The 27959-nt window shown below is 44.2% G+C and overlaps 1 protein-coding gene across 2 annotated transcripts in view; it reads left to right on the top strand.

Moving 5' to 3' along the window:
- PKNOX2 (PBX/knotted 1 homeobox 2) overlaps positions 1–27959 on the top strand; it is a 95034-nt gene that overhangs the window by 47484 nt on the left and 19591 nt on the right. The window contains exons 1-5 of one of the 2 annotated variants that reach the window (XM_074894851.1): positions 6399–6462; positions 10676–10827; positions 11156–11242; positions 19843–19951; positions 25175–25314. In XM_074894851.1, coding sequence (XP_074750952.1) covers positions 19868–19951; positions 25175–25314 — 224 coding nt within the window. In that variant the 5' untranslated portion in view covers positions 6399–6462; positions 10676–10827; positions 11156–11242; positions 19843–19867. Of the gene's footprint in view, positions 1–6398; positions 6463–10675; positions 10828–11155; positions 11243–19842; positions 19952–25174; positions 25315–27959 lie in introns of those variants that run through there. The other variant, XM_074894850.1, reaches the window with a different exon arrangement.

The raw sequence follows: 27959 nt of genomic DNA on the forward strand, positions 1-27959 counted from the left end.
CCCCAGTAAATAAAGGGTTTTTCCATCCAAACAGAGATGAGGAGACATCCCAGGGTCATGGCTCTGTCACCAGATCCTTCCCTTTATCCCATAGCGGGGCTTCGATTGAAATGCCGTGTGAATAATTTAGGGGCATTTTGCATCTTTTATACCTCTGAACTTCCACTAAAAGGGGTTTTGAGATGCTGCTGCCTGCAAAATAGCGTCTGAAGGTGAAAAAACCCTGAATTTTGCATGAGCTAGAAGGGACGTGGATGGGGAGCAGGTCTTTGCCAGGGAAGCCTCCAAACACAGGGAGGTTTAATGCATTAATTTCATGTGTTAACGCCAGAGAAAGGGCATCTGCAGTGAGTGTAGCCTGGCCCCGGTGCTTCCCTACCTGGAAGCATTAGGAAAGTGGGGAGGTTTGGGGTTTGTGGGGAGCCATCGGGTAAATCACTGGGCTGTGCTGCAACGGGGCAAAATCATTGTGTCTCACTGCTTTTGGGGGTAAATCACGGCGTCTTACTGCACCTGGGTTTAAATCACTGCAGTGCACTGCTTTGGGGGTAAATGACTGTGGCTCACTGCACCGTGGGGTAAATCACTGTGACTTACAGCATCTGGTGTAAATCATCGCATCTCATCGCATCTGGTGTAAATCATTGCGTCTCACTGCACCTGGGGTCGAATCGCTGCCGCTCACTGCTTCTGGGGGCAAATCACTGCAGCTCACTGTATTTGGGGGTGAATCACTGCATCTCACTGCATCCAGGGGTGCAACCCCAACTTCTTGCCCTGCTCTAAGCCCTCACCGCATCACTGTCCCCCCCCCTTTTTTTTTTTTTATTGCAGCTAAGTCGCTGGCTTTCCCTCACCGTGAGGGTGTTTTGGGTCAAATCTTCTTGTTTTCAGACCTCTTCATCGCTTGAGGCTTTTAATAGGTTTGCTGGGAGGAGGCGCAGCCTCGTTAGCGGTGTGCTAATGGGAGCGCGTTTGGGTCCCCCCCGCTTTCAGATGCTCGTGGAGGACTCTTCCTTTCGGGGGCTGGCTGCATCCTGGGGCTGCGCGAGCAGCAACATGTGGGCTTTGGCAGGGCGTCTGCGTCAAGCTGCTGGAAAAGATTTTAAATTCCTGACTAATTTCTTTTCCGTGAAACAAATGAATCTTCAGAAGGGCCTTTCCTCGCAGCTGCTAAGCCATTTAATTTATCTGAGTCATTTACAATTTGTGATGGGACTGTTAATAGCCTGATGTGGGGATCAACATCACTTAGATGTGGGGGTTGGTTTCTTTTTTTTTTTTTTCTTTTTGGGGCCTTTTGAGTTTTAATTTCTTTCTAGATTTGCCCCCAGAGGCACAAAGCTGTGTTTGGAAAACGTCAGCTCCGTCTCCCCAGCCCCTTTGTCATGCTGGGGCAGCTCGAGCTGAAAGCACAAACCGCAGCCCACCCATGGGGACGTGCCGCCCTGCTACTACTTAACTGCTTCAAAGTACCTGTCTGTGATATGAAACATGCTGTAAAATGAATATATTCCAGATGTCCCTGCAAATTCCCCTCAGCTTCGCCATCCACCTGAAGGCAGCTGACACGCTGAGGCTCCTTGGTGCCTGCTGCCTTGCTTGCTGCCCGAAGGAGCAGGATGGTGGCTCATTTGGGGTTGCAAATTGAGGGGGTGGCCATCACCAGGCCAGGGTGATGTGCCCAGGTGCTGCCCAGTGTAGTGTGGGGTGAAGGATGCAGCCAGTGAGGTCCCAGGGGGTGAACGCCCTTCTTGGGATTGGGGAAGGGGAAGGGGTTCTCCATCCTTGGGTTTTGGGCGGATCTTCATCCTCTCGGCTGGAGGGGATCTCTCTCCTTGAAAAGTCTCCATTCTTAGGTTGGGGAATCTCCATCCTTGGAGTTAGGGGAATCTCCATCCTCAGGATTGTGAGGGTCCTTGAGTTTTGGGGACCCACATCCTCGGGGTTTGGGGGGATCCCTGTACTTTTGGCTAGGAACATCTCCATCCTCAAGGTTTGGGGGTTTCCTTGCTCAGGCTTTGGACATCTCCACCTTTGGGGTTGAAGGATCCCCATCCTTAAGGTTGGGAGGTTTCCCATCCATGGAGTTAGGAGGATCTTCATCCTTGGGGTTAGGAGGATCTTGATCCTTGTGTTTCGTGGAGCTCCATCCTTGAGGCTGGGGCATCTTCACCTTCAGAATTGGGGGTTCTCCATCTTTGGGTTATGGGGATCTTCTTCCTTGGGTTTGGGGGGAAGTCTTCATCCTTAGGGTTGGTAGATCTCCATCCTTGGGGATGGGGGCTCTCCATCCTTGAAAGTTCTCCATCCTCAGGGTTGGGGGATTTCCACCCATTGAGGATGTCCATCCATGGAGGGAGGACCTCCATTCTCCATCATGGAGGAAACCAGGACCCACAGCCTCCTCCATACCACAACACCCCCACTGCGTAGGAGCCACGGGAGGTCTAGCTAGGCTCATACCCTTGGACAACTGCAGTTTTGGGATGATGGGAACCTTCCTACCTTCCAGCCAGTTCAGCAAACATGACAGTAACTTATTTAAAAGTTCCATAGAAAACATGTCAGGGTGTGTGTTTGCTGTTGAATAGGGCATTTCCAGGACACACGGGCAACAATTTCTTTGATATGCTCCGTATTAGGTCGTGGTTGGCAGGGAGGACCCTAGAAAAGCTGGAATAATGATGGTGGAGAAGGCGATGAAGTAGGTACAAAAGCTAAAATTACTATTCATCGCTAATATGTTGCCTAGCACTAATTAATTTTTAAACAGCCTCACTGGGGACCTCATTGCTAAAACATGATGTTTTCTCCTCCGGCACCATAACTGTTAACTCAAAACAAAGCAGAAGAAAGCCAGAAAGGATGAGGAACTGCAGTGTCCATCAGACAGCATCCAAGCCGCCTGCTTGGAGGGGATTTCTCTGATGGCCAAATCCTGCCACTGTGCCTGGGGGGGACGCTCTGTTACACCCCTCTGAGGGGATTTTTGGGGGGGGGCGGGGAGTCCAATCCAGCTTCCCCGGAGTGCAGAAATGTTGCCTGAGCTATGAGCACACTGGGAGCAAAGGGAAAAGCTATTTTCAGCTCTGCTCTCACCTGTCTCACTTTACCCGAGCGTGGCTTTCCTGAATATTTTTAGCCGTGTTTTATTACCGGTCTTGCAAGCCTCAAACTGGGGGGATTATTACCACTGCACTCACTCACACATAAGTTATTTAATTGAGTCTTTGGGAGTGCTAAGAACAGACTTTCCTCAACATTTTCATTGTTGCTGACATCTAGATCAACACCCAAATATATTTATTTGACATTTCCCATCGCATGATATATGGAGTATTGCTCCTAGAATGGCAAGAGCTTTATCTTTCATTTATATTTAATTGTTCTTTAATTATTTGGACACTTCTTGCCACCACCTTGAGTCCACCTATTAATTCCAGCCTTTTAAGTTTCATCTTTTCCAAAAAAAAAGGGGAATTTAGCAAGGTTCTGCAAAGCTATTTTTAAAAAAGTCAAGCTCAGCGGTTTTATTTGCACCTCCCTGTTTGCCTTTTTATTTTAAAATTAGGGAATTTGGTGGCTTGGGGCAAATCTTCCCTGCTGTTTTTGGGGGCTGATGGTACCAGGATCTGACCTGAACCAGGTCGAGTGTAAAAAATTACAATTGCACCATTGCAATGATTTTTTTTTGCTCTTGGGGAGAGGCTTTGCCGCGTGCCGGTAGCAACCCTGGGGTCACCGAGGGCTGCGACCAAGGGGAGCACGTGCACGTCCCCAGACGGGGCGATTTCTGTTTCCATATGGAAAAGGGATGTGGCATCTGGTTTCACTCCCAGCAGCTGGCAGCTTGAAGCCTGTGTTTTGCATGGTGCGGAGTAAAGAGAAAATAAAGTGTCGAATTGTTTGGCATTATCAAGGATTTCTGCTCCCCAGGACTCCTGCATAAAGAGATGGAAATTTTAGCTGCTGGAGCCAAGAAACACACAGAAGTATATGAATTTATTACATTTTATCTCATTCTCCTGCAAACAGCGCTGGAAATGTCAAAAGATCATCCATTGTTTCATCGTTTAGAAAGAATTTTTTGTTTTTTAGTTGTAATTTCTTTGATGCCTGGCTGTGGGGAAGGAAGAGAAATTGGAGCAGGAGATTGCAGGGCTGCAGCAGGTTGAACGTGCAGGTTTGTCTGGCCGCGGAGCTACATGCATTTAAATTTCTCACATCCCGGGTTTTTAATTTAACAAATGTAATTAAGGCTGGGGTAGGTACTCGGATTATTCATTTACTCCAGATGGAAAAAATTAAATTGAATGCAAATTCCGTAATCAGACATGAAGTTGAGGATGTTGGACGTGATGGGGAAGTGTCAGCACATTAATGGGACCGCTTTCCCTAAACAGCACCCAAATCTAAGAGCCAGGGATTATTTGAATAATTGAGGTGGCATTTGATAAGATATCTGATTGCTGATATCTCCTTAAGACGGAGCCCTAATTGTAATTCTCCATCAAGAAGGATTAATCTGCGTAACAGGGTGCGCTGGGAATAGTGTGGTGTCAGGCTGCCTCCCTTGAATTTTGGTCTTTTATCAAGGGCTGCCGTGCCCAGGGAAGGTGCCAAAGTGATTTATCGCTTCTCCTGTTACTTTATATGTGAGCCAGGAGGTCGTCAGGTATCACAGCTCGGCCCCGAGGGTCTAAGCAGCCAAGGCTGCCTGAGTCCCAGCAGCGTTGCCCATGGCCTCCAATGTCGGCTGTGTATTTTGGAGGTGCCACTGATCGTCAGAGAAGGTTGCACTGTTGCATTTGTGTCCTTTCTGAGTGTCTTCAGGCCACAATTCAGGGCACCCTTTTCCCTCTGAAATGGAGATGAACTGTCCCGACTTCAACAGACCTTGTTGGAGGACCATGACTCCATCCACAGCACTGGTCATCTGATGGGACCCAGCCTTGATGCTCTTGGAAGGCTGTTGGGGGTCGATGGATGTTGACTCCCAACTCAATCTTGGCTGGGGTAGCAAGGGAAGTTTCCACTCGATCTGGCAGCAGACGCTTGGTTGCAGTCATAGACAGCTTTTCTTGCATTTCCAAAGTTTATGCATTCCCACAGGAGAAATAACATTTCCGTAGAGTCCTTTTCACTGCCAGCACCGTTGGTTCCTCTTGAAACCAGGCATGACAAGGTGGGGAGATGGGGATGGACTTTGCTTCTTGCATCTCACAGCTTGGGGATATTAGAAAGGATTTGAAGTGGTGAAAATGCCAATTAAAAAAAAAATCTATCCACGTTGAAGATCCAGACTTGTAAACAAATAGTCGTCATGGTCTTTCTTTTTCACCTCCCCTAGCTAGCAGCAAATGAAAAAAGAAAAGGGAAAAAGAGATGAAAGGGGGCAAAGGGATAAAGCTTGAAAGATTTTTTTTGTAAGAGTATGAATATTTTGAAAAAATATGTAAATGTAATACGAAAAAGAAGTGTGTTGTGGAAAAAGTATCCATGAGCCCTACTGCAATCATTGGGTTGCCCAGCAGTGAAGATGACAGATTATATTTCTCCTGTCTCTAAAGTAAAGCCAAATACAAAGATTTCTTATTTCTTCTTTTTTGTCCTACCATCCCACCTCCTCCTGTGGCTATGTGCTAATAGCTACTTCTGCTAAATGGGTGCATTAATCCTCTTGGTGATGCGATTTTAGCCAAGCTCTGAGCTGTGCACTCAGAAAGGCAAGATTTCCCCTCAAAAAACCCCCAACTTAAATCACTTGAGATAAGTTGGGTGTTATCTTATGGTTGCAAATTGCTTGTTTGCTCCTCCAGCTGGAGCTGTTAATTCAGAACAATTAACGCGCCGTTTAAAATGGAGAGGAAGCATATGGAGGCGGTCCCAGGGAAAAGAGCCTGTTTGGGATGGAGAGCCCCAGCATTTGCAAAATCAGATAACTCCAGTTTGTCTTTCTTTTGAGATCCTGGCAGGCATTGTGGGGAACGACACGAATACTAGGGAGTTTATCCCCAAAAAACCTCTGTTGACCGCTAAGTTGAGTGATGCTCAAAGCAAGAGCCAACTAGAAATAAAGTGCTGATGTTTGTCACTGGGATGAATTCACCATTGAGAGAGTGCTGTCACCAGCCCGTCCATCCTTAAAATATTCCTTCTTGACGAAGAAATAATGAATCCTAAAGTGAATCCTAAAATAATGCCTCGTTTTTTTCATGAGCCCCCTTTTCAGTGCCATGAAATGCTGCTCTGGCTCCAACCTTTAAGCCTTTTTGCATCATCGTTTCAGATACCTGCAGTCTATTTTCTCAGGTTGCCTTTTTTTTTTTTTTTTTTTTTTTTTTTTTTTTTTGATGCAGGTGACGAACAAAAGCCTAAATCGGGAAATAAACCCCAAAATACACCAGCAGTGGGTGGGCTCAACCTGCTTAAAACATTTCTGAGCCAAGGAGCAAAGAGGTGAGCTCCTTGCTTTTGCGCAAGGACATAAAGCACTCTATTAGACTTTTATGGGATGCTGTGTACAATACTGCAACAGTGGAAGATGTTGCACTTTTGTAGCCCGGTGGTGGTTTATGGGATGGTCCGTCCTTCCTTCCATTCGTGCATCTGCGCATCCTTGCATCCATGTATCTGTTGATCCAGGCATCCTTGCATCTGTACTTCGATGCATCTGTTCATCCGTGCATCCATCATGTTTGGTCACGTACCTTTGACTATATTTGCACACAAATTTTATTAAAAACACCCAAGAATGTGTTTTTCCCGTGAAAAAAAACCCACAAATCCAAATACTTTCCCTTGAGCCTTTACAGGAATCAGCGTGGCCCAACACGCAGCAGGTTTTTGCATCCCCTCCAAATGATGGAAAATGTGCTTTTCTGCTCCAAAGCTGGCACTACGTTTTTGGTTTTGGGGACCCCTGCAGCGTGAGCACCCCAAAACCTGCATCTGCCTGAGCTGCAAAAGCCAAGCAGGTCGTCTTTAAGAGCTTTTTCTGCAAACCCTTTCCCGTTATTCCCCCATCTGAAGATGGATGGAGGCAGCATCGGCAAATCTGAATAACTAATCAGAGTCCTCATTAACCCCCCGCCGAGATGCTCAAACATTCACTTTACTGTTTGTGAAGCAGGAAAAAAAAAAAAAAGGAAAAAGGAAAAAAACCCCACAACCTACCCTGCATTAAAATTGATGTGTTATTAATCCCACTGTTCCAGACCTCATGGGTACCGAGTTTTCCTTCGTCTCGCCTGAGGCCGAACAGTATGGTGCCGCTTCTGCGGGGCACTTTGACTTTCCATTATTTATCGGTGCGGCGTAGCGAGGCTGCTTTTGTTCCCTGGGCCCAGATGTGCACACATGTGCATGTCCGGAGGGGGTGGTGTGTCCGATATTTCCATACGTGCCCCCTTTGGATAATGCAAATCACCTATAGTGGGCCTCCACCGATGGACTCATCTCTTCCGGACCGTGTTTTGTGGCAAAATGGTTTTGCTTTTGCAGAAATACAGAAATATTGTGTGTGTATGGGCATGTTTTAAATCTTTTCACTGTCTCTGAGCAAGGATGGAGTTCGTGCATCACCAGGTTTAACTTGTGAGGCTGGGAAGGTGAAAGGATGAAAATATCATATTGCTCTTTGCACCTTCGAGCGTCTTACTGAGAGGCTGGAGATGCTACAGAAATTGCACCTTGATGGGAAAAAAACCCAACAAATCAAAGGTTTTTATTGCAACGGTCCTCATTGCAGGTGCCAGTGGGTGTTGCTGAAGTGCTTGGAGAGTCATGATCGCCCCTTGGAGCTCCTTAAAGAGTTAGACTGAAATTTGAGCTTTGTCTTTGTACTACTTTTCACTCTTACAGGGTTTCTTTGGTTGTCTCCGTAGGTGTAGAGTCTGGGGCCAGTACAGCTTGCTTCTGGGCAAATAATTCAGCAAAACCCAGCAGCGTTACTAGGGATTTCACCATTTGCTGCTTCCACTTAAGTCAGAGTAGCTGACATTAAATTTATTAAAAAATCATAGTCACAATTAAACAGAATTGATATGATGAGATTGGAAGCATCGTGATCTGCTCACATTGGAAACAAGGTGGCAAAGCGTTCTTGCTTTAAAATCCTAGACTTTTTGCAAAAATCCTGGATTTTTTTTTTTTTTTTTTTTGCTAAATGTCAGCTTTATTAGCATTCCCTTACACTTAATTAAATCTTTATTGGCAGGGATGCTCTTGGCTTTTTGCAGTCCGGGTGCAGGCTGAGGTCCCAGGATGCTGGGTTCCCATCTCTGCCATTGGATGTTATTCAGGTCAAGTAGATCAGGATTTAGGGCATTCAGGAGGATTGATCAGGGCATTTGGAGCTATTGATGACTTTTCATAAATGATGTCTCATTTATTACCCTCAGGCAGCTGCTCCCTGCAACCCTGAGTGCCCGGGACACCATGTGTCTGGCTGGCTTGTATTGCCTGCAGTGGAGTATCTTGAAGGAGGCCTCTCCTCCATTCCCTTTTGCGTTGGGAGGACTTCAAAGGCCTCCGCTAAACTTCAAAGGATGCCTTTTGAAGCCGCTAAAAGCATGTGCTGGCTCAGAAAGACATCTCCCTCTACAAGGGGCGTTCAGGGATATGTCCCCAGTGGGGTTGGCTCTTGGTGCTCTTCGTGATGGGGATGAAAACAGCATCTTTTGTTCAGAAGCTTCACAAACCCCTATTTTTGTCCTACATGCATACAGCATCCAAGACCTCAGCCGTGATCACCTCCAAGGATGAAAATCAGTCTACCAGAGCTCTTTTATCACTGTCAGAGCCTTATTTATCTGCTCCTTTTCCTCCACTCCTCATGTTTCGTTCACACGGCAAGCCCAGATGACAAAAGTCTCTCCCACAAGATGGAAAAAAGTCTTTACAGGGATGAAGGATTGCTGCAAAACAAGAGCTTTTTCATCATGTTGTCAGGACAAATCCAATGCAAATGAGGTCCCAGGTCCTTGATGCGTAGTTGGCGTCAGCCTGTGCATGCTTTTCCAAGGCATGAGCCCATAGAGTGTTTTTATTCCTAATCATAAATAACCATAAGGATATTTCAGCTGCTGTTGTGGTGGAAGAGTTTTGGGCTCAAGGCCCTTCTGAGCATTTAGCGTAACCAAGATTAGGTCTCTCGGCAGAACCTACACTTGCCCAAGAAGTCACAGAATCACAGAATCGTCAAGGGGCATCTTGACCTTTCACGCCTTTCACCAAGTTTTCCATGTTTGGGGGTTTCTGCCCCATTGTGCTCTGAAATCACCCAGGTGCTTCCATATCTCTCCTTGGGCAGTGGTTTCAGTGACATCAGGTGTCCAGAAATGACACTTCCTATTCAAGCTTCCCCATATACCTCTGTCTTTTGGACCCATACTCCTGGCTGCGATGATGGATACAGGCTGTGAGGGCACATAAATGTGAGCGTTGTTATTGCAAGGGGCTTGGGATGGAATTAAATCCAGGGGAAATGGTTCTCATGGATCTCCCATGTGGCCTCACCATGCGAGGCCTAGCTCTCCGCCGGTGACGTATAGCACCGATGCATCCCTCAGGTGTGCCTCGGAGATCTGAGGTGACGTGTATCATGGTAGATATGTCAGATGTCTACTGGGGATCTGAGGAGCTCTCTAGAGGTGATGTGCGTCTAGTGCATATATCAGATGTACATTCGAAGCCGAGCAGCTCAGCAGATCATATATATATATGTACTAGACAGATACCAGAAATCTGAGGAGCTCTGTACCAGGTTATATATATCAAGGTAGATATATTGAAGATCTGAGGAGCTCTCTAGAGGTGATATGTATCAGGGGACATATATCATATATATATTGGAGATCTGAGGCTCTCTAGAGGTGATGTTTATCATGCTAGATGTATCAGCTATATAATGGAGAACTGAGGAGCTCCAGGCAGGTGACATATACCTGAGATGTATATGTCAGATGTGTATCGGTGAGGAGCTGTCTAGAGGTGATTTATATCAAGGTAGATATATCAGATGTATACTGAAGATCTAAGGAGCTCGACAGAGATTATGTGTATCAGGGGACATATATCAGACATATTGGAGATCTGAGGAGCTCTCTGCCAAGTGATATATATCAAGGTAGATATATCAGGCATATATCGGAGATCTCGGGTGATGTTTATCATCTAACATAGAGGTAATATTCTGGAGGTGATGTATATCAAGGGACATTTATCAGATGTATAATGGAGATCTGAGGGGCTCGCTAGAGGTGATGTATATTCAGAGATCTGGGGGATTTTCTCTCTTTTATTCCTTTTTTTTTTGCAGTCAAACACAAAACACCCCCACGGCCGTGCTGATCCTTGCTCAGCCTAGATCTGCTTAGATGAGTCTAGAAATCACGACCTCAGCCTCTATGAAGGCCGGATCCTTGGTAGATGCAGCATCATCCCTACCATCTGTGTGGACTTTTCCTTATTAAATAACGGCTGGGAGCTCCCCTGTTTTTGAGTTAATGGCTTTTCTGTAGTTCATGCCATCTTAGCCCAAGTATAAAGGCACTTTTACAGTCAAGTGAAGATTATAATTAACCAGGGGGATGGCAACAGCCAGTTGAAATGGGGGCATGGCCAATGGCAAAGCTGTTTCATTGCTTTTTCCCTTTTTTCTCCTTTTCAGACCCAGATTGTACCGCTAACCCTCAGTAAGATCCTGTGCCGGGGATTTGTCACCCTCCAGGAGCCGACAAGGACAGGACGGGACTGCGTCACCCTTCATCCTCTGCAGATAGACCGGCAACGAGCACGCCTTCGTTTTCCGGACACATCTCGGTTCGACTTCTAAAACTCTGATTTATTTTTTCTCCTTCCTGGGAGATGTTCAAACCTGCCTGGGCAAAACCCTGGTCTGATCTAGCGCAGCCATAAGTCCTGCCTTCACCTCCAAGGGGATATTCCCACCTAAGTTTTCCTTGATTCCTGTTTTCCCCACTATCCCGCAAAAAAAGTGCATTAAGATCGGACTTGCCCACCATGGCTTCGCTGACGCCGCCGAAAGACCTTCCCTAGTGCAGAAAGCTTCATCCTCTGCTTAATATTTTGCCTTCTTGTTTCATCATTTTCTCTAAATATTCAAATATTTCATCCTTTGCTTTCCCAGATTGTGATCCCTCCCCCAGAAAATCTTGGTTTTGGGGCAGCGGAAGGACGCTCGCAGGGCAGTGGCTCCCTGAGCACCCCCCAAACGGTAAGGCTGTTTCGCTTTATATTAAATAGGCAATTATATATGTTAATTGTGCAATTATATACAGTAATCAAGTGGGATGTGGCAAGTCTTGACCTTGGTGAGGCTTTATTTGGGGGAATTTCTGCTCTTTTTCGGGTGCACCTGAATTATATCACTTCTTTCCTAAATGCAGTGAGCATTTAGAGGGGAATTATAGGTGTTTTGCTGTGTTTTCCTTTGTTTTTCAGAAATCAGGCTGTGAAGGGAATCTTGCTTTAAAGCTCAAGTATTGAAAACATGTTGTTATGAGCCCTACAAGCCATGGCCAGCCTGGAGAAAAACACAGATATATTTTTGTACAAATACCCTGAAATATGGGCTGCTATCACTGCAAAATTTTGGCACATCAGTAGGAAGTGGAGAAATGGTCACCAGCTAAAAATAACTGAAACATGGAGCTTAAAATAAGATGTACATGAAACCAAGGGTCTCGCAGTCCTTCAGTCAACCCCGATTGCTAAAATTAGGGCTTGACAGAGTGACAAATATGCTTGATCTGTGCCAAAACCGTAGGCATTCAGCAGGTGACAAAGAAAATAAAACCCTGTTGGCTGCAACTTTCCTCCTAAAGGAGCAAAGAGAAATCTTTGGTCACTGAAAATGGAGGTGCTGCCTTCAATTAGTACAAATATCCTGAAAAAGTGCCTAATTTCTTCCTAAACCAGTGATATTTAGGGTGGGGGCATCTCCAGGGAAAACCCAGAAGCTTCATTTGGTCCATGGTGCAGCGGAGCATCTTTTCTTTGAGTCTTTTGAGTCTGGCCTCCTCTGAAAGTCCCTTTTAATAAAGAGCAGCCAATAACAGCAGGATTATTTCCCCCAGGCTGCCCTTTCAGCCCTGATTCTTGCCGGTGACCTTCCCTCAGCCAAAAAATACCAGGATTAAAGATCTGATGAAGCAGCTGAATTTCTCATTAGTCTACTTTTGCCCCCTTTCTAATAAAGGTACAGGTTGGGTTCACTTTGAAATTACTTCTCTGGTGGGTTTGTGGGGGCTTGGGATCACCACAAGGACCTCTTTTTGGGGAGATCCTCCCTGCCTTGATGCCCTCTTTCCAATCCGTATTTCGATGTGTGTCGTGAGACGCCTGGTGCTTGTGTGCAAGGGCTTGGTGCCTCGCGATGTTCTTTGGGCACATTGGGTTTTCCTCCTCTTGGAGGAAACAGCCTGTGGAGGACACAACTGCAACCTGGCCTGGGAAGCACCTCCAGCAAGAAGACCAAACCCAACCTATTCAGCAAATTGTTCCAACAAGGTCCAGACACCTCCCACTAAAGGCACAGGAAGACGTGATGATGAGTGTCCACCTAATTACCTTCTGGAACAGAAGGCTGGCATTGCTCTAAGTGGTTAATGATAGAAACTATCTATCCTGAAGGCATCTTCTGGGAAATAACTTGGTTTCCCTTGGCCTTTTCCACCGTGTATGTGGGTCCCCACATTTTCCAGGCAGAACAGTCCATTTTGGCTTTCCTCCTCTGGAAGCCCGTACATCCACAGAGGTGCACCTCCAAGGCCAGGTTGTACCTTTTGTCACTGTGCAAAAAAAGTGGCAAAAAAATTTGGCACACGTCTCACACAGTAACCACTTCTGTCCTTTTTTGTCCCCAGTTTCCTCATTGTGTTGAGTTCAGACCAGGCTGAACATATCTTAGGGTCTACCATTCAGAGTAAATGGAGAAGACAGTGTAATTAAGCATAATTAAAGGAGTTCAAGACTATTTGTAACTCCCTAGCTAGCTGGAGCTTCTATAAATCTGCATCACATCTCAAGCCTCTCTTTTGTCATTAGGGCTGGAAATATGGCAAAAAAATTGCTTTTAAATGGGCAAATGAAAGATATTTAAATTGAGGCAATTAATCTAGTGGCTGACATCACAATCTTTGGTGTCTTGGCTCAGGGCTTGGATGGGGACAACGCTCCGCCAATACCAGGATGCCTCAAGGAAAACCATAATTTTGTGTTCTGGTTTGTAGAGTCATTTCTCATTGGGAATTTTGCATTTTAAAAGGAAATTCAGGGGGGAAGTAAGACCAGGAGGAGCCAGAGAGCTGCAAGAGAGGGATGCGAAGCGGAAACTCAGCGAGTCAGGAGCTCTGATTTATCTGCCATATGGGAAAGAGGAAAACAACCAGCTCCAGAGGGATTTCTTTCCCTCTCCCAAAGGGAAAATTTGCAAGCGTGATAGCAGGATATAGCAAGAAATGAGGCAGATTTAAGGGAAGAGAGGGTTTTTATTAGGTGTGCTGCAGCATTGCTCTGTTTTCAGGGCTTTTCCACAGGTGGGAAAATCTTTGCACGCTCCCGTGCACATCTTGCTCATGTTTCTGCGGTTGGGTTAGGTCTGCTGGTTTTAGCCCGATTTCTGCAAGCCCATCCAAAATCAGGTTTCCATTTAGACCGATTTCTGCAAGCCCACCAAAAAGCAGGTTTCTATTTGTGTTTACCCGGCCCAATTTCTCGTGCAGGTGTTGGGAGATTTGCACGGGGCCTGCGGGCTTTGATTTGCAAAATAAACACCCCAAAAAGGCATTATTAAAAATTGCAGTGTTGCTATGGGGTGTTTTTGGGCTGTTGCAAAAAGTCATGGCATAGTTTGTGGTGGGATCCTTGCTGGAACCATTGGCACATGTCTACGTTTGCGGGGGGGGGTTTTGCAGCCGCCTTGGTCTGATTTGCACTTTGCAATACTTGTTGCTGGCTGAGAAATTGGTGAAGGGCTGCAGTCGTCGGTTTGGGATGGAAAAATGTGGCTGATGGTTAAATTTTCGCTGAGCAAAACTGGTTTTGACCGTGTTCCTTCTTGGCTGCCCGTCCTCGAAGCAGCAGCTCTGATGGGACAGCTGGTGGGACAGAAGACACGTAAAAACCACAAATCTCCCATTTTCCGAGCGCCTTGTTCATCTCAGACCCATACTTAAGTCTCTTTTTCCAACCCATCTCTCCGATATTCATCATGTTTATCTGCCGTCATCTTCTTTGTCCTCCAGGAAGCTCCTCTGAACCTGGCTGGGACCTTGGGGATGGGGCCTTCCCATTGCAGGCCTGGCGCGGGGTTGAGATTTGGTGTTTGCGTGATGGAAATGTGGGTGCTCAGCGGTTCCTCTCTCACGGGATTAGCAGGTTGCGATTGAAAACGAAGAGCACAAGGCAAGGTTTGAAAGCATCGAGCAAGATTTTGATCATAAATTATTCACAGTTAATTGCTCGCAGCGGAGAACTCGTGGAAAATTAATCCGCTCCCTGTTTTTTGCAAGCACTCTGAAGGCAATCAGAAACTTTTCCTGGACAATTCGTGTCCGGCAAGAGGAAGCTTGTGCATTTTTTGGGTTCCTCAGCTACGTTTCACTTCAAAGCTTTTTGATTTGCCCTCTGAAAAAATTCACAATTTGCTCTTTTGGGAACTTCTGTTGGGCCGGGGGCTGGATTGCACAAAATGCAAGTATTTTCAGGTTACTTTGAAGAAGCTTCTTTGATGTTTCCCTGTGCCAGTTTGTTTTGGAAGGTGCTTTAATGGTCTCCCTCTATAAAAATAACACTTTAAAATGTATGTAGGTATCTCAGCTCTCCACTTAAAAAAAAAAGTACAAAGTTGTTTAATGCTGCCATTCAAGGTACATTAACCTTGTCTACTAAAGCTCTGACTGGCTCTTGCAGGTTTTATTCTCGTGTTTATGTTGCAGAGACGTCCCTGGAGCCTTTTAGGGATGGGTATCTTCAGAGAGGAGAGAAATATTTAGCAGTAATTGTTCTCATTGGAAATTCATTATAGCAGCTCCCCCCTTTCTATGGAGGTGGAGTCGGGAGGAGGATTTGCAGATATTAAATAAATAAATGCAAATATTAAATAAATAAATGCTGTTTACCCCCGCACCCAGGGGAAATGTCCCATCCAGTGACAAACCAAACCAGGGCTTGGCAAGGGTTTTTTGGCATTGTCTGACATGACGTTTCCCTCTCCCTTTTACTCCAGTGCTTATGCATTGACCAAGAGCTTTTTTAGGAGAAAAATAGGAAAGGAGTTTGCTCTGCTCCAGGGTTTATCCTACAGAAATATCGAATCTCCATCTGCTTTAGCCCGTGGTTTAGCAGAAGCACAGACTCAATTTGTCCTTTTTTTATCGGGAAATACCTCGGTAACTCGATGCTGGGCAGGGCATGAAGGTCAGCATTTAGGGAATCAGTATCTTGGTGGAGAGCAAGGGCTGCTCCCAGTGAAAACCCCTCCTGGGTTTGGATAGAGGAAATTTGTCTACCAAATATTCCTTAAAAAAATTAAAAATATTTGGTGGTGCAGTGGTGTTTCTTGCGCAAATACTCCTGATATCCTCAGATGAGTCATCACACAATCCCGCTTGGATTGGAACATGAGGAATGACCAAGAACGGATGATGTCTTGAAAAGTGGGATTATTCCCCATTTTCAACCATTTAATAGCATTCAGTTTATTTTTAATGAGCTCAGAGTGGCTTAAGGGGGTTCCTTTAATAGCTAGTGGAAACCTGGTGTTCGTCTTTCAGCGTAACGGGTGAATTTTGGTAAAACCAAGCAAAAAGGGTGAGGGTTGGTGGATAGAAATGAGATGTTCAAGAGTGAGAGGGTCGCTCTCGATTCACTTTACGGCCAATGGAGAGTCAGCATCACCCGCCGAGGGTGAACCCGTCCTTGCTGGCGGTTCAGAGCAAGATGTATCGTCCTCTGGAGGTGCCTCTCCCTCCCCCCTCAGCTATATTTCTTCATTTTAACTTAGATATATGCATATAATGAATGCATATATCATAAACTTCAGCATGCACAAGCCCTCTGTGAGGACTTAAAGAACTTGCAGCCTGCTGGAGGGAACCTGACTAACACAGCATCATTGCAAATCTCAAAAACCCCCCAAAAATACCCTTTAGAAAAGGCAATCTTCCCTTAATACAGAAAAATACCTTCCTGTGGCTGGAAAAACATCCTCAAGTGTCTTTAATAATTTTGAAACTTTGGGTAGAGAAAAGGAAATGCCTGAAAAGCTGATTTTCTGATTTCTCACGTTGAATCCTCCGTTAACAATTGCATGTTTTGCTGCGGGGGAGAAGCTGCTGAATGAACTAGAAAAAACAATCCCCATTTTGCTATTGATTTGAAAACAACAGTTGCACCTTGCAAAGCTAATATTAACATTATCCACTGAAAACGCTAACGTGGAGTCCAACAATGTGATTTTTTTTTTTTTTTGGCATTCAGCTGTCCTTCTAATATGGTTTTACACCTGTTTTATTAATCAAGGAGGTTGTATTCACCTGGGGATGGTGGACAACTGGTGGACAACAATTTTTTAAATAAGGCATCAGTGACCACGCTGGAAAAGAAAAAACACAACTTCCCAACCTAGTCTTTAATTATTTTTATTTGAAAGAGGAGGTAATATATTGCTGGCAAAAAGGCAGCCTATAAATCTGAGACTCTTAGGTAGATGCAACCTCTTTGGGAAATACATTTTCAACTTAATGGCAGTATTTCAGTGATAGCTGAAATAATTTTATTTCATAAGGAAATTTAGGATACTTTGATCTCAGGTCGATGCCAAAATCTAAAGTACTGCTGCTTCCGGAAATGAAAGAGCCTTTATGGGTTTTATTGCTCACCATTTCTTTCCTCTGTGCAAATACCCCAGGAGTTGGCTGAAATTCCTGACCTCCTCAACCCCCAGCCCCCCAAAATTCACTCTTCGCCCAAGATTTGATTGTTGCCTTGTGCTGATCTGCGAGGGGTTGGCAGGGTTTTGGCCATGTTCTGCTTGTTTTGGCATCTGGATGCCTGTGGTCAAGAGGTCATGAGGCTACATTGATTTAAGAGGTGTGAAAAAAAAAAAAGTTTCATGCGTAAAATAAAAAATATAAAAAATAAAAAAGGATTCATGCATAAAATGGCAGATTTCGACCCTTCGCTGCTGATAAATCCATAGGGCTGACAGCTTTGCACTGTTAGCCAGAGATTCATGGCTGGGGGCTCCTGCGTGAAACACCCGTCCGGCTTTTCCCGCGGGCACCAGGCGCTTCCCTGGATATTTACGGTGCCCGAGTGCATTTGTTTCCCCCGAGATAAATATACCGCTATCGGCAACAGCTGTCTCTCATTTTTATCCTTTTTTTTTTTTTTTTTTTTAACATTTGGCTATAAGTCCTGTTCTCCAAACAAATCAACGCCCATAAAGCCTCAATGAATGGCTTGATTTTAGCAGGTTAGATGATATTCAGCAATTAAATTGGGCTCCGGACTGCCACCTTCTGGGAATATATTCAGCTGAAAAGCTTGCACCCCACAATAAATCGCTGCACGCTAGAGGTTAGTTTGCTCCTGGCATGAACAATAGATGCCAAGCAGGGGTTTTTGTCCCAAAATAGCAATCTCTTTATTTTTTTTAGCTTCCCACCGAGATGTCTAGACCGTCACGGTGCTGAATTCTGCTTTTCTCCAGCTGTAGCTATTTCTGGTGGAGAGATTTCCCCTTGGTGTTACCCCTTGAGGACGTGCCTGCAGCTGTGAGCCGAGTTTTGACATCGGACACCGAAGATTTGAAGCCGCAAGTTCACTCAAGAGCAGATAATTTTGCCTCCTGCTATTTTGCCGTTGGGGAAAAAAGATGAAAAGCATCGATTTAATCCCATAAATGCAATATCCTTCTCGCTGCAAGAGGTCTGTGTCATGCAAGGACCCCAGTCTGCCTTCCCAATCCACAGGATTTTGGGTGTGCTCTCTTAATACTCAATTCATGGGTCATCCATACTAGTGTAAAGTTCAAAAAAATTAATTGATTTATTCATGCAAAATAATAAGAGTGGCTTATCCTGTGCAGACAGCACTTGGCTTCCTCTGTGGGCTCAGTGCATGTATTCTCTTGGTGCTTGGTGGTGCCTGTAAAGCCCAAAGCCTCACGGAGATCAGAATATCACATATCTTCCCTCAAACAACTGTGGACCTCACAGAGAAGACCAGAATACTGCAAATCTTCCCTCAAACAACTGTAAACCTCATGGAGAAGACCAGAATGTTGTGAAGCTTCCCAAAAAAACTGTGGAGACTGGTCTGAAGACCCCAAATGTGCCTCAGTTTTTACTGAGCTCATTGGTATCCCCATTCCTCTGCCCTGTGCGAGGGCGTTTGTGCCTGTCACCATTTCATGGCAAAAGTGATGCTGACACTAGTTTTTGGTAGATCCCCTCACAATATCAAAGGACTTCACATAACTTTTTCATGGGATGGCACCATGGCTCTTCTCCAGATGAGTAGTCAACAGGAAACCCAATGCAATGATAGGGATTGCAATGGAGCGAAACCTTCCAGAGGTTACAAAAATGACTCATTGCAGGGAAAAATGCACTTTTGGAGGCTCTGTGGAGATTTTGCCAGGTGGCTTTGTGAGTTGGCTCAATATGGAGCTCAGAGCCTCAGAGAAGACTCAGGACAGCATTTTTTTTAAGATTTAAGCAAGATTATTGGCTTTTCTTCTGAAGCAACCACACAGCTGCAGTGAAATAATAGGAGAGGAAGCATTTTGGAGTCAAGAGTTGCTTTTCAGTTACATCTGTCACCAGGTCTATCCTTGGGGACAGCATCCAGCCAAGAGCTCCTCTACAAATTTGTCCCTTCCTGGTGCCCTTCTTTTTTCCCCATCTCCTTGGGACCTGAAGATACCAAAAAAAGAGTCTGCTTTTCCCCCAAAGAACTATGCATTTACAGAAAGCAGAGCAACTGCAAGAGTTGTTGAGGGCAGCATGTCTCAGACAACCTCCTGGGTTCAAGGATGTCCATATGGGATATGCAAAATCAGGGTTCGCTTCCCGGTTCGAATCAAGGAAGATTTTGAACCCTCTTTCTTAATTTCTGTGCATTCAATGGCCATAGCGTTGGTCAACTTAATGTAGAATTCAACTGGGTTGGTCAAGTCAATGTAGGAGTCAACTATGTCAGTCAACTCACATTTGATACTCAATCTCCCCCTCTGGACTGAGCGTGCAGTGCTTGAGGATATGACTCCATGGTGGCCAAAGGCAAAGAGACACATCATTTTGGGTTCTTTTAGTGTATAATTTCAGAAGATTGAAAGTTTTACATTTATCACTTGTCTTCTTGCTTCCAAAGAGGAGGAAAAACTGGAAAGAGGATAGAAATTCCCATTTAGGCACTGTGGTTATAGACATAAGTGGTGCAAAGAAAATGCCCTGGGTTCACAAGGGGGAAAATATAACGAGGTTCAGTGATGGCAGCCATCATTTCCACGAGCTCTTGCCTGGGTGCTCTCCAGGAAACATCTCCTTGCCAGCGACCCTCTTCACTTCACCCCCAATCCATTTCTTATCCAAAATCACAAATCTCAAATAATCATCAAGTTATGATAAGGGTCATCAGATCATCTTGGGTTTCTTCCAGGGATTGGGTGGGTGGAGCACAGTGCTGGGGTGCTCATGTGAGGAACGTCACCTCTCCTTTCTGTCCCCTTCTTTTTTTTTTCTTTTCTGTGGGATTTTTTGTGGGGGGAAATCGCCCTTAATCCAGCAGCATTTCTCCCACCTGCAGGTTCTCGATGTGACTCCCACCCAGGATGCACCATGTCTCCCCGGCACCGGCTCTGACGATGATGGCCACCCAGACGGTGCCCCCTCCTCCCTACCAAGACACCCCACAGGTGAGTGTCCCCCAGCACCCATGAGCTCCTCCAGACCCCTTGTGACCCCCAACTCCTGCACTAATTACCCTGTCTTCCTAAGTAATGACTATTACAAAGTATTTTACCCCAAAACTTAATTACAGGGACTGACAAAAATTAACCCCCCTCTTGACACAATCTCCAGGACTGAAGGGTTTTGGGTCAAAATGGTTTTTTTTGTTTGTTTTTTTTTTTCCCTTTCTGGCTTATTTTGGGGTCACGGGGTCTTCATGGAAAGCTGACATGGTGGCACGTTTGCAGCAAGCAGGTTAATAAGCTGGAAAGACGAAACGTCTGGCTAAACTGGGACAGGTTTAGCCTTAGGAATGGCCTTTTGATTTATTTTAATGGCATTTTTTGGCAACCTGTGGCAGGGGGAAAAAAAGACTTCATCTACAATGTTGCTCTAAGGGGTCGAATAACTTTTCTGAGCATCGTTACGGAGTTAAGTTATTATAAGAAGAGGAATTTGTCCAAGAGAAACTCTACTGGAGCACCCCAACGGGCTGGACGTGGGGGTTGAGGTTGAATTTCAGAGACGGTCCTGCTCTCCGCAGCCCATCCCAGGATTTTTTTGGGGGCAAATCCACATCACGTTTCCACTTTCCTGGCTACAGTAACCAAACGGGGATGATCCCGATTGAGCGCTGAACAGGCTCTGTGTTCAAAGCAGCATTTTTTTGGGGTCCATATGGGAAATTTTTAGTTTTTCCCCCATTTGCTGCATATCTCGGCTGCAGAAGCAGAAAAACCTCCCCTCCTGGGGAAAAAAAAAAAAAAATCAAGCCTGTTCTCTGCAAGCTAAAATAAATAAATCGAGTTTTACACCCCCCATGAAGCCACCCGGGTCTCCTTTCCGCTCGTCTCCTTCGGTGGGAAAAGGTCACTTCTCACAAACGACACCTCGGTGGGGTTTTTATGGCTCCTCCAACTTCTGTGTCATCATTTGCTCGCTTCGCTGCTCTGCTCTGAGAAGGGTTTTTTTTCCCAATTTTTTTTTTTTTCTTCCCGCGTCGAAACACGTCGCCTTTTTTGCTTACGCAGCAGGGAGTCGCGACGCCGTTTTAGTCCTAATGGGCAATTTAAGGGACTTTTAAAATAGCCGAGATTTTCCACAGCATCCTACGGAGATGTGCCCCCTACCTTCCCCATCCCTGTCCCTTATCTGCCCCCTGTTTTAATATGTTGAATTTTGGGGACCCTCAGGAGCATCATTGCCCAAATCCCTCATTTTTTCCCCTGTTGAGGGGTCGCTCAAGCATTTTCCTTCAGTTTAGTGGGTTTGGAGGAAAAGCTGCAGCCAAGAGTTGCTTTTTTTGACTCAACACTGTGACTGCTGTAAGGTTTTCACCTGAAAATTTGGGATTTCTAAGGTTTGGAAGAGCAAATTGCACAAATTTGCTCTCCCCAAAGACAGGGAAGAGATGGGGAGGGTTGGTGATAAATTAAAAAACTCAATTATTAGAGCTACAACTAGCTCCTCATGGGAACCTTTTTGGGGAGAAAAGTGCTAAAAAGGGGTTTGGGGGAGCTTTGCATTAATATTTTACTGCAAGCGATTACCCTCACTGTCAGAGATGTGCAAAAATGAAGCAGAAATGATGGGAAAAGCTGCCTTTTGGAGGAAAAAGAAGTGCTTTAATAATCACCTGGTTCTGCTAAAGGGATGTAATATCGTTTATACCGCGTGTGCTCGTGCTGGCCGAGCAACTCTACTTGCTGAAAATTAAAGAGTCTGCATAAAAATCTACATAAAAATTATATTTTCTGTAGTAAATTAAAAGAAAAAGCCAGGGGAAAGTCTTCAGTCATTTCATTGTCAAGATTATCAAGAAGAGGTTGTTTTAAAAATAGGCATTTTTGGCAGCGAAAGCAATGAAAGCAGCTTTGACCCCCCCAAAGTGCTCTTGAGGTGGTTCTATCTGGGACAAAAAAAAAAAAAAAGAAAATTATGCAAATATAATTTTTTTAAAAATTCTAGAAATATTTTTTTTAGAAGTTGCAGACTAAAAATTGGGTGCAGATGTTGATTTTTCAGTAGGATCAATGAAACCCCCCCAACTCCTGGTGTCCTCAGCACGTTTTTGGGCTCAGAACCACTGTTTTCAGCATGTGTGACGGTGGTAGAAAAATTTCACTGTGAAACACCAAGAAATAGGGTAAATATGGCTGATTTAGGAGATTTTCTTGCCCTGAAGACCTTGACTCTCTAGAGTTGACGCATTTGGCCGTAGTCTTCAAAAAGACCTAAACCAAGAAGAATTACCAAGTTTAAACCTGTGGGAAGCCCCCACGTTGCCTGATGAGCAGCTGCTAACTCCAGCAAAGGATTTTCTTCCTAAAGAAGTGAAAAAAAAAAAGAAATATAATATAAAAAGGAATATAACGGAAGTGATGCGCATCGTCGAGCAACTGGCACCTCGGAAATCTCTGCTTTACCAGGGAGTCTTGCAAAAACATGGGGATTTTTTTATTTTCCACATTTTTAAACTTTTAAAAATATTTCTAAACCTTTTTTACGTATTTTAAACGTATTTTTAACATATTTGTTACATTTTAAAATATGCTTACATCTTTTTGCATAATTATTTCATATATTTTTAACCTTTTTTTGCATTTATTTTACTCTTTTTTTACATAATCTTTTTGTACTTTTTTTTTTAATTTTACTTTTTTTTTTTTTCCTCCTGCAACTATTTTTGGCCATTTTCTGGAAAAAAAAGTAATCCCCTCCTGCCTTTTTTTTTCAATGCCTACAACTTTCATACCCAAATCCAGCCCCTTTTCCCCCATATTTCCCCGTTTTCCCACTGCCAAGATGCTCACGCTTCCGAGCCAGAAACCTGCTGCCTTTTTCCTCCTTTCCCATCCCCACCTGCTCCCCATAAAGCCATTTTTGGCTGCATTTTTGCCTTTCTCCCTGCCCAGCATCCCCACTGGGCTGCAAATACTCACATCTGAGCATCCTCTTGCCTCTTTTTCCACCGATTTGGGATTATTTTTATTTATTTTTTATTATTTTCTTTAGTCCAAGGTGAGGTAATGGCTCCGAAACAGCCGCAGAGGAGTCTTTTTTTTTGGGTAATAGCCCAATTAGTTGCAGACTTGGCTGGAAAGAGCCAACTTGGCAGGATTTCGGGGCAGGATGCAAAAAGGGCTTTGGTGTCCTGGTAAATGAGTGTGATGAGGGGAAAAAAATAAGGAAAAAAAGGGGGGAAAATGAGCTATTTTGCTCCAGAAAAAGTCATTTTTCAAGGAAGATAATAAGGAGAAAAAAGGGGAAAAAGAGAAAGAGGTTGGGGAGATGCTCAATGGCGTGGCTGGAGCATCCCAAAATCCTCTTGCATTTTGGTTTTAGATAGAAAATGGGGAAAAAAGGAGAAATCCAAACTGCTGGGATAGGAAAGGGAAGTGAACCCCAAATTTTCACTAATTTATTTAGCACTGAGGAAGGGGAGAGGGATGGAAATCAAACCCGCTTCTGGGTTGGGAGAGTTAGAAATTAAATAGCACCGGGTGAATTTACAGGTGCCAGAGCCAAACTTTGGAGTTATGAACAATAAAGGAGATTAAAAAAAAAAAAAAAAAAAAGCGCTGTATCGGCAGCAAAAGGTCAGGCAGGAGATATTAAAGTCAAACATTTTAAAAGCAAAAGGTGTCGCAGTTTTGGCCCAGCTCAGGTTTATGCAGCTTTTAAGGGAGGCGAGAAGGTTTTTTTCATGGCAAGAAGCTGAGTACAAGTGTGGGTTTGGCTGGAGAAGACTGTGGGCACACACATGTATACACAGAGGTATTTTATATATATGTGTGTGTGTGTGTGTGTGTGTACATGTATATATAAACAGTTTATTTATATATAAATAATCACAGAGATAAATACAGAAATCTATTAGACAAATATATATATTTTAATTCTATACAAATAAACACAGAAATAAATATAGAAGTATACTAGACAAATAAATTATATATAGTTATTTTATTTATATGTAACTAAACACAGAAGTTAATATATAAGTATATTAGACAAACAAATCATATATATAATATTTAGCAAGAGGCAGAGCCTTCCTTTTGCTACCCAGCTCAAGGGAGTATTGAAGATTTACTGGTGAAACCAAGCAAATGCTGATTTTTTGCAGCATTTCAACACCAAAGCAGGCAAAACACCCACTTTACGTTAATTTTCCACCGAGATGTTGAGCTAAAACCACCAGATTTGAGGGGTTGCTGATGCATTTGAACCCAAATTGATTAAAATTCTCCCTGAATTACTATTTTTTTATGGAATCTTGTGGAGATAGGGATGCGTCGTGCTGCGTACCTTGTACCTGCAGCCCAGCAGTAAATAATTCAGATTTCTTTCATGCAGTTGTTAATTTTCAGTGGAAACTGCCCCTCAATACCTGCAGTCCTGTACATGTTGGGGTGGCAGTTTTGGGGGTGACACTGGAAGGACATGCAGTGATTTGCACGCGCACTGGCACGCCGTGCATCTCACATCTTAAATACATATATTTAACTAAAATAATTGCAATTTTTAAAAAAGCAAAGTCTCCGTTAGCAGGATGATTTATCCCATAGCAGACATAATTTTCCCTGTACATGTCCAGCCCTGGTGTGTTTTGATTCCCACCGCACTGGGGCTAAAGGTGGGTGATTTGGGCACGGGCAAAAAAAAACCACTTGACTTTTTTTTTTTTGGCTGGCTTCTCGCAGCGCAAAAATGACTCATTCTTGGGCTTGGCAAGTTGGAAGAGGCTCACGTAATTTTGGAAGAAAGTTTAAAATGCCTGTGTGTCTAGACAATAATACCTGCTTTGAAAAAACTCTTGGCAAGCAGCAGCGTTGCAGCTGATTTAATCTGGGACTTCTGCAAAGCATCCCTTAATAAATTACCCCCGCCTTTGCTTTGCTGCTCGTGCAATAAGGATGTTGGGGTTTTGTCCTTTATTTTTCCTAAATAAAAAGTGGAAAAAGTGGGAAAAATATAAACCTGCTGTTTCCAGGATTAGTTGGAATGCAAGTAGAGTTTTACCTCCCCCAAACCCATCCTGCTCAGACCGCCATCACGGGGCTGCCTCCTCCTAAATTATAAATTCAGAAGGCTGCAAAAAGTGGAAAAGTGCCACAAACCCCATTTTTGGTTTTCTTTTTTTTTTTTTTTTTCCCTCTCCTGTATTTTCTTTTCCCCCCTCCCAGATGACGGCCACAGCCCAGCAGCCCACCAAGGCACAGCCCGTGCATCTTGCCACGCCGGCGGCGGCCGCCAACGCACCGGTACCCACCGCGGCCGGCGACCCCCAGGCGCAGCTGGAGGCCGACAAACGAGCCGTCTACAGGTGATGTGAGCTAATATCAGTGTGCATTCATTAATGAATGCATTCATTAATGCATTATTTCATTAGCGCATTAGTTATTGCAATGCATTATTGACGCATTGAATCGGCGCTGCAGTAATTAATGCATCGGTTAATGCATCGATTCGGTGATGCGTTCATTATCATAATGCATTATTAATCCGCTATTCTAATGCATTAATTAACACACAGGAATGGGGGGATTAGCAATTAGCTCCCTTTCAGCAATAATAACTATTGATGATAATGCATGGTGGTGGAGCTCCTTCATGGGCCTTGTTTTGCAGCATCTCCCCCCTCCAAGATATTCACTCCCCCAAAAAACCCAAACTGACCTTTTTTTTTTTTTTTTTGGCAAAACCATGCGATTTTGGTCTGAAAAAGCACCCAGAAGGAGTAAAATCATGCATTAACCTGAAATATGCACTTCGTGCATCTGTACAGGGTGCGGGCAGCAACGGGCACAGGATGGATGAGTCCCTCCAGTCCCCTTTTTTTTGTCAATTTGAAGATTATAATATATAATATTGTAATATGTGCAGTAATGTTATAGTATAATTGCAATAAGTAACAGTATAATTATGTAAATAGTATAATTATATAAGCAATATGTAATTATTTAAGTGATATGTAATTATTTACAATATTATAATGTATACAGTAATGATGTAACAATAATGTATAATATTATAATATAATTAGGATTAAGGTTTAAGGTTACAGATTAACACCCACCCCCCCCCCGTTAACGGCCAGGGCCGCAGGGGGTTGTGAACCAAAAAATTGCCGCTCGGAAGTGAAGGAATTAAAATATTTTGACTCCAAATATTCAAATACGGTGAGTCCAAAAGGTCTGGAAAGGCGGATGAAGGTGTGGAATAAAGCCACCGTTTTCCCAGGAAAATGCAAAGGATTATTCGCAGTGGGTCTCAAGATTTTTTCCAGTGATGGAAATCATTTTCTCAAGGCAAAAGAGGTCATTCAAGAAAACAACCCACCTTGTCTTTGCACTTCTGCGAGGATTTTTACAGCATTTGTGAGATAAGGAAAACCAAAAAAACCCCACGCTTTAAAAACAGCCTTAATTTGAAGGTCAAAAAAATGCCAGAAATACCTTTTTGGAGGTATTTCCCACACAGAAAAGTAGGGAAAAAATTATCGGCTGGTCCCATGCGTGGACTCGGTTGCCCAAACCTGGATGCTTGTTTTTGGGTACCAGCCAAAACTACCCCCAAGTATATTTTTAATCTCTAAAAACACACCTAACGAGCCTTTCCTTGCTGCATGCAAAACCTGAATATTCACCTCTACCACACTTCATATGAATTGTGTGCATGTCGTTAGCTGTCAAATGCACACAGGGGGGGTTTTAGCCCTCCCAGGGCCGTACCCTCCACCCAGATTAGTGGATTTTTGTTAATTTTCGATAATTGCACCAAGGCAGAAGGCATCAGCTGTGAGCGTCGGTCGATCAACCTGGAGGGAAATCGCCGGGAAAATGCAATGGGAAATATAAAAAACGCTGGACAAGTCACCCCACCGGGTTTTATGCTCTAGCGGGAGGTTTATCACCCATAAAAAAACAGAAAAAAGGGAAAAAAATTAGTCCTCCCCCCTCTCCGCTTGGCACGGGAGCATCTTCGCAGGGACTGGTCCAGCAGCATCACTTCTCCGCTGGGATTTTTTTTCCCAACTAAATTATTTTCTTGACTTCATGCAACAGCAGGGCTGGGACCTCCCGACAGATTTTGGCCCAGTAAAGATGATGCTCCCGTGGGAACTGATGCTTAAGCCACCCCAGCATCACAAACTGGGTTTTTCCAAGTGGGAAACGGCTGAATTTCTTCGCATTATTTTTTTTTTTTTATTTTTTGGGGGAGGGGGAAAGGGGTATATTGGAGCTGGGTTAAAAAAAAAATTCATGTTGTGATGTGCCCACAGTGCCGCCAGTTCTTGGGCAGAGCCCTGCTGAAGGTGCAAAATTAGGCCATTAGAGGAATTAATTTCTCTTTATTAGCCTGTGTCGAATCCTTTTTATTAGTGGCTGCAAACGACTGTTCTCCAGCAAGAAAATGTCAGGTCCAGTTCAGCCCTTTTATTTGGAGGATTCCCTGAAAAAAAAAAAAAAAAAGGGTTGTTTTTTTTTTTTTTTGCAAAACCGTATTCAGCAAAAGCAGATTTTTCCACCCTAAAACTCTTCCTTATGCCATGGGAGTGATTTTCTGCCTCCATAATACTTGTGATGGGGAAATCCTCCTGTTTCCCCACACATCCTCCTTTTCACCCCGCAAATATCGCAGCGGGGACGGGATCCTGCTCGCAATTTCCATCCCACAACCTCCGCCTGCACACCCACCCTGGTGGCCATTCCCTTCCCCTGCTTGTCGTGGCCACAAGAAGGCTGGAAATAGAGAAAACTGCATATTTTTTACATGCAAAAGGGGAAAAAAATTGCAACAACAATTCAGCATATGGCTTGTGGTGGGAACCCAAATTTCACTGCTCCTCCACACTGCACTTGGTTACAGGCCTTGGTGCTCTCCCTTCACCAGGCCCTGGGGGTTTTGCACCTCCCCTGTTCTGTTTTATTTTATTTTATTTTATTTTATTTTATTTTATTTTATTTT

Source organism: Strix uralensis, chromosome 26 (assembly GCF_047716275.1).
Source record: "Strix uralensis isolate ZFMK-TIS-50842 chromosome 26, bStrUra1, whole genome shotgun sequence".
Lineage (NCBI taxonomy): Eukaryota > Metazoa > Chordata > Aves > Strigiformes > Strigidae > Strix > Strix uralensis.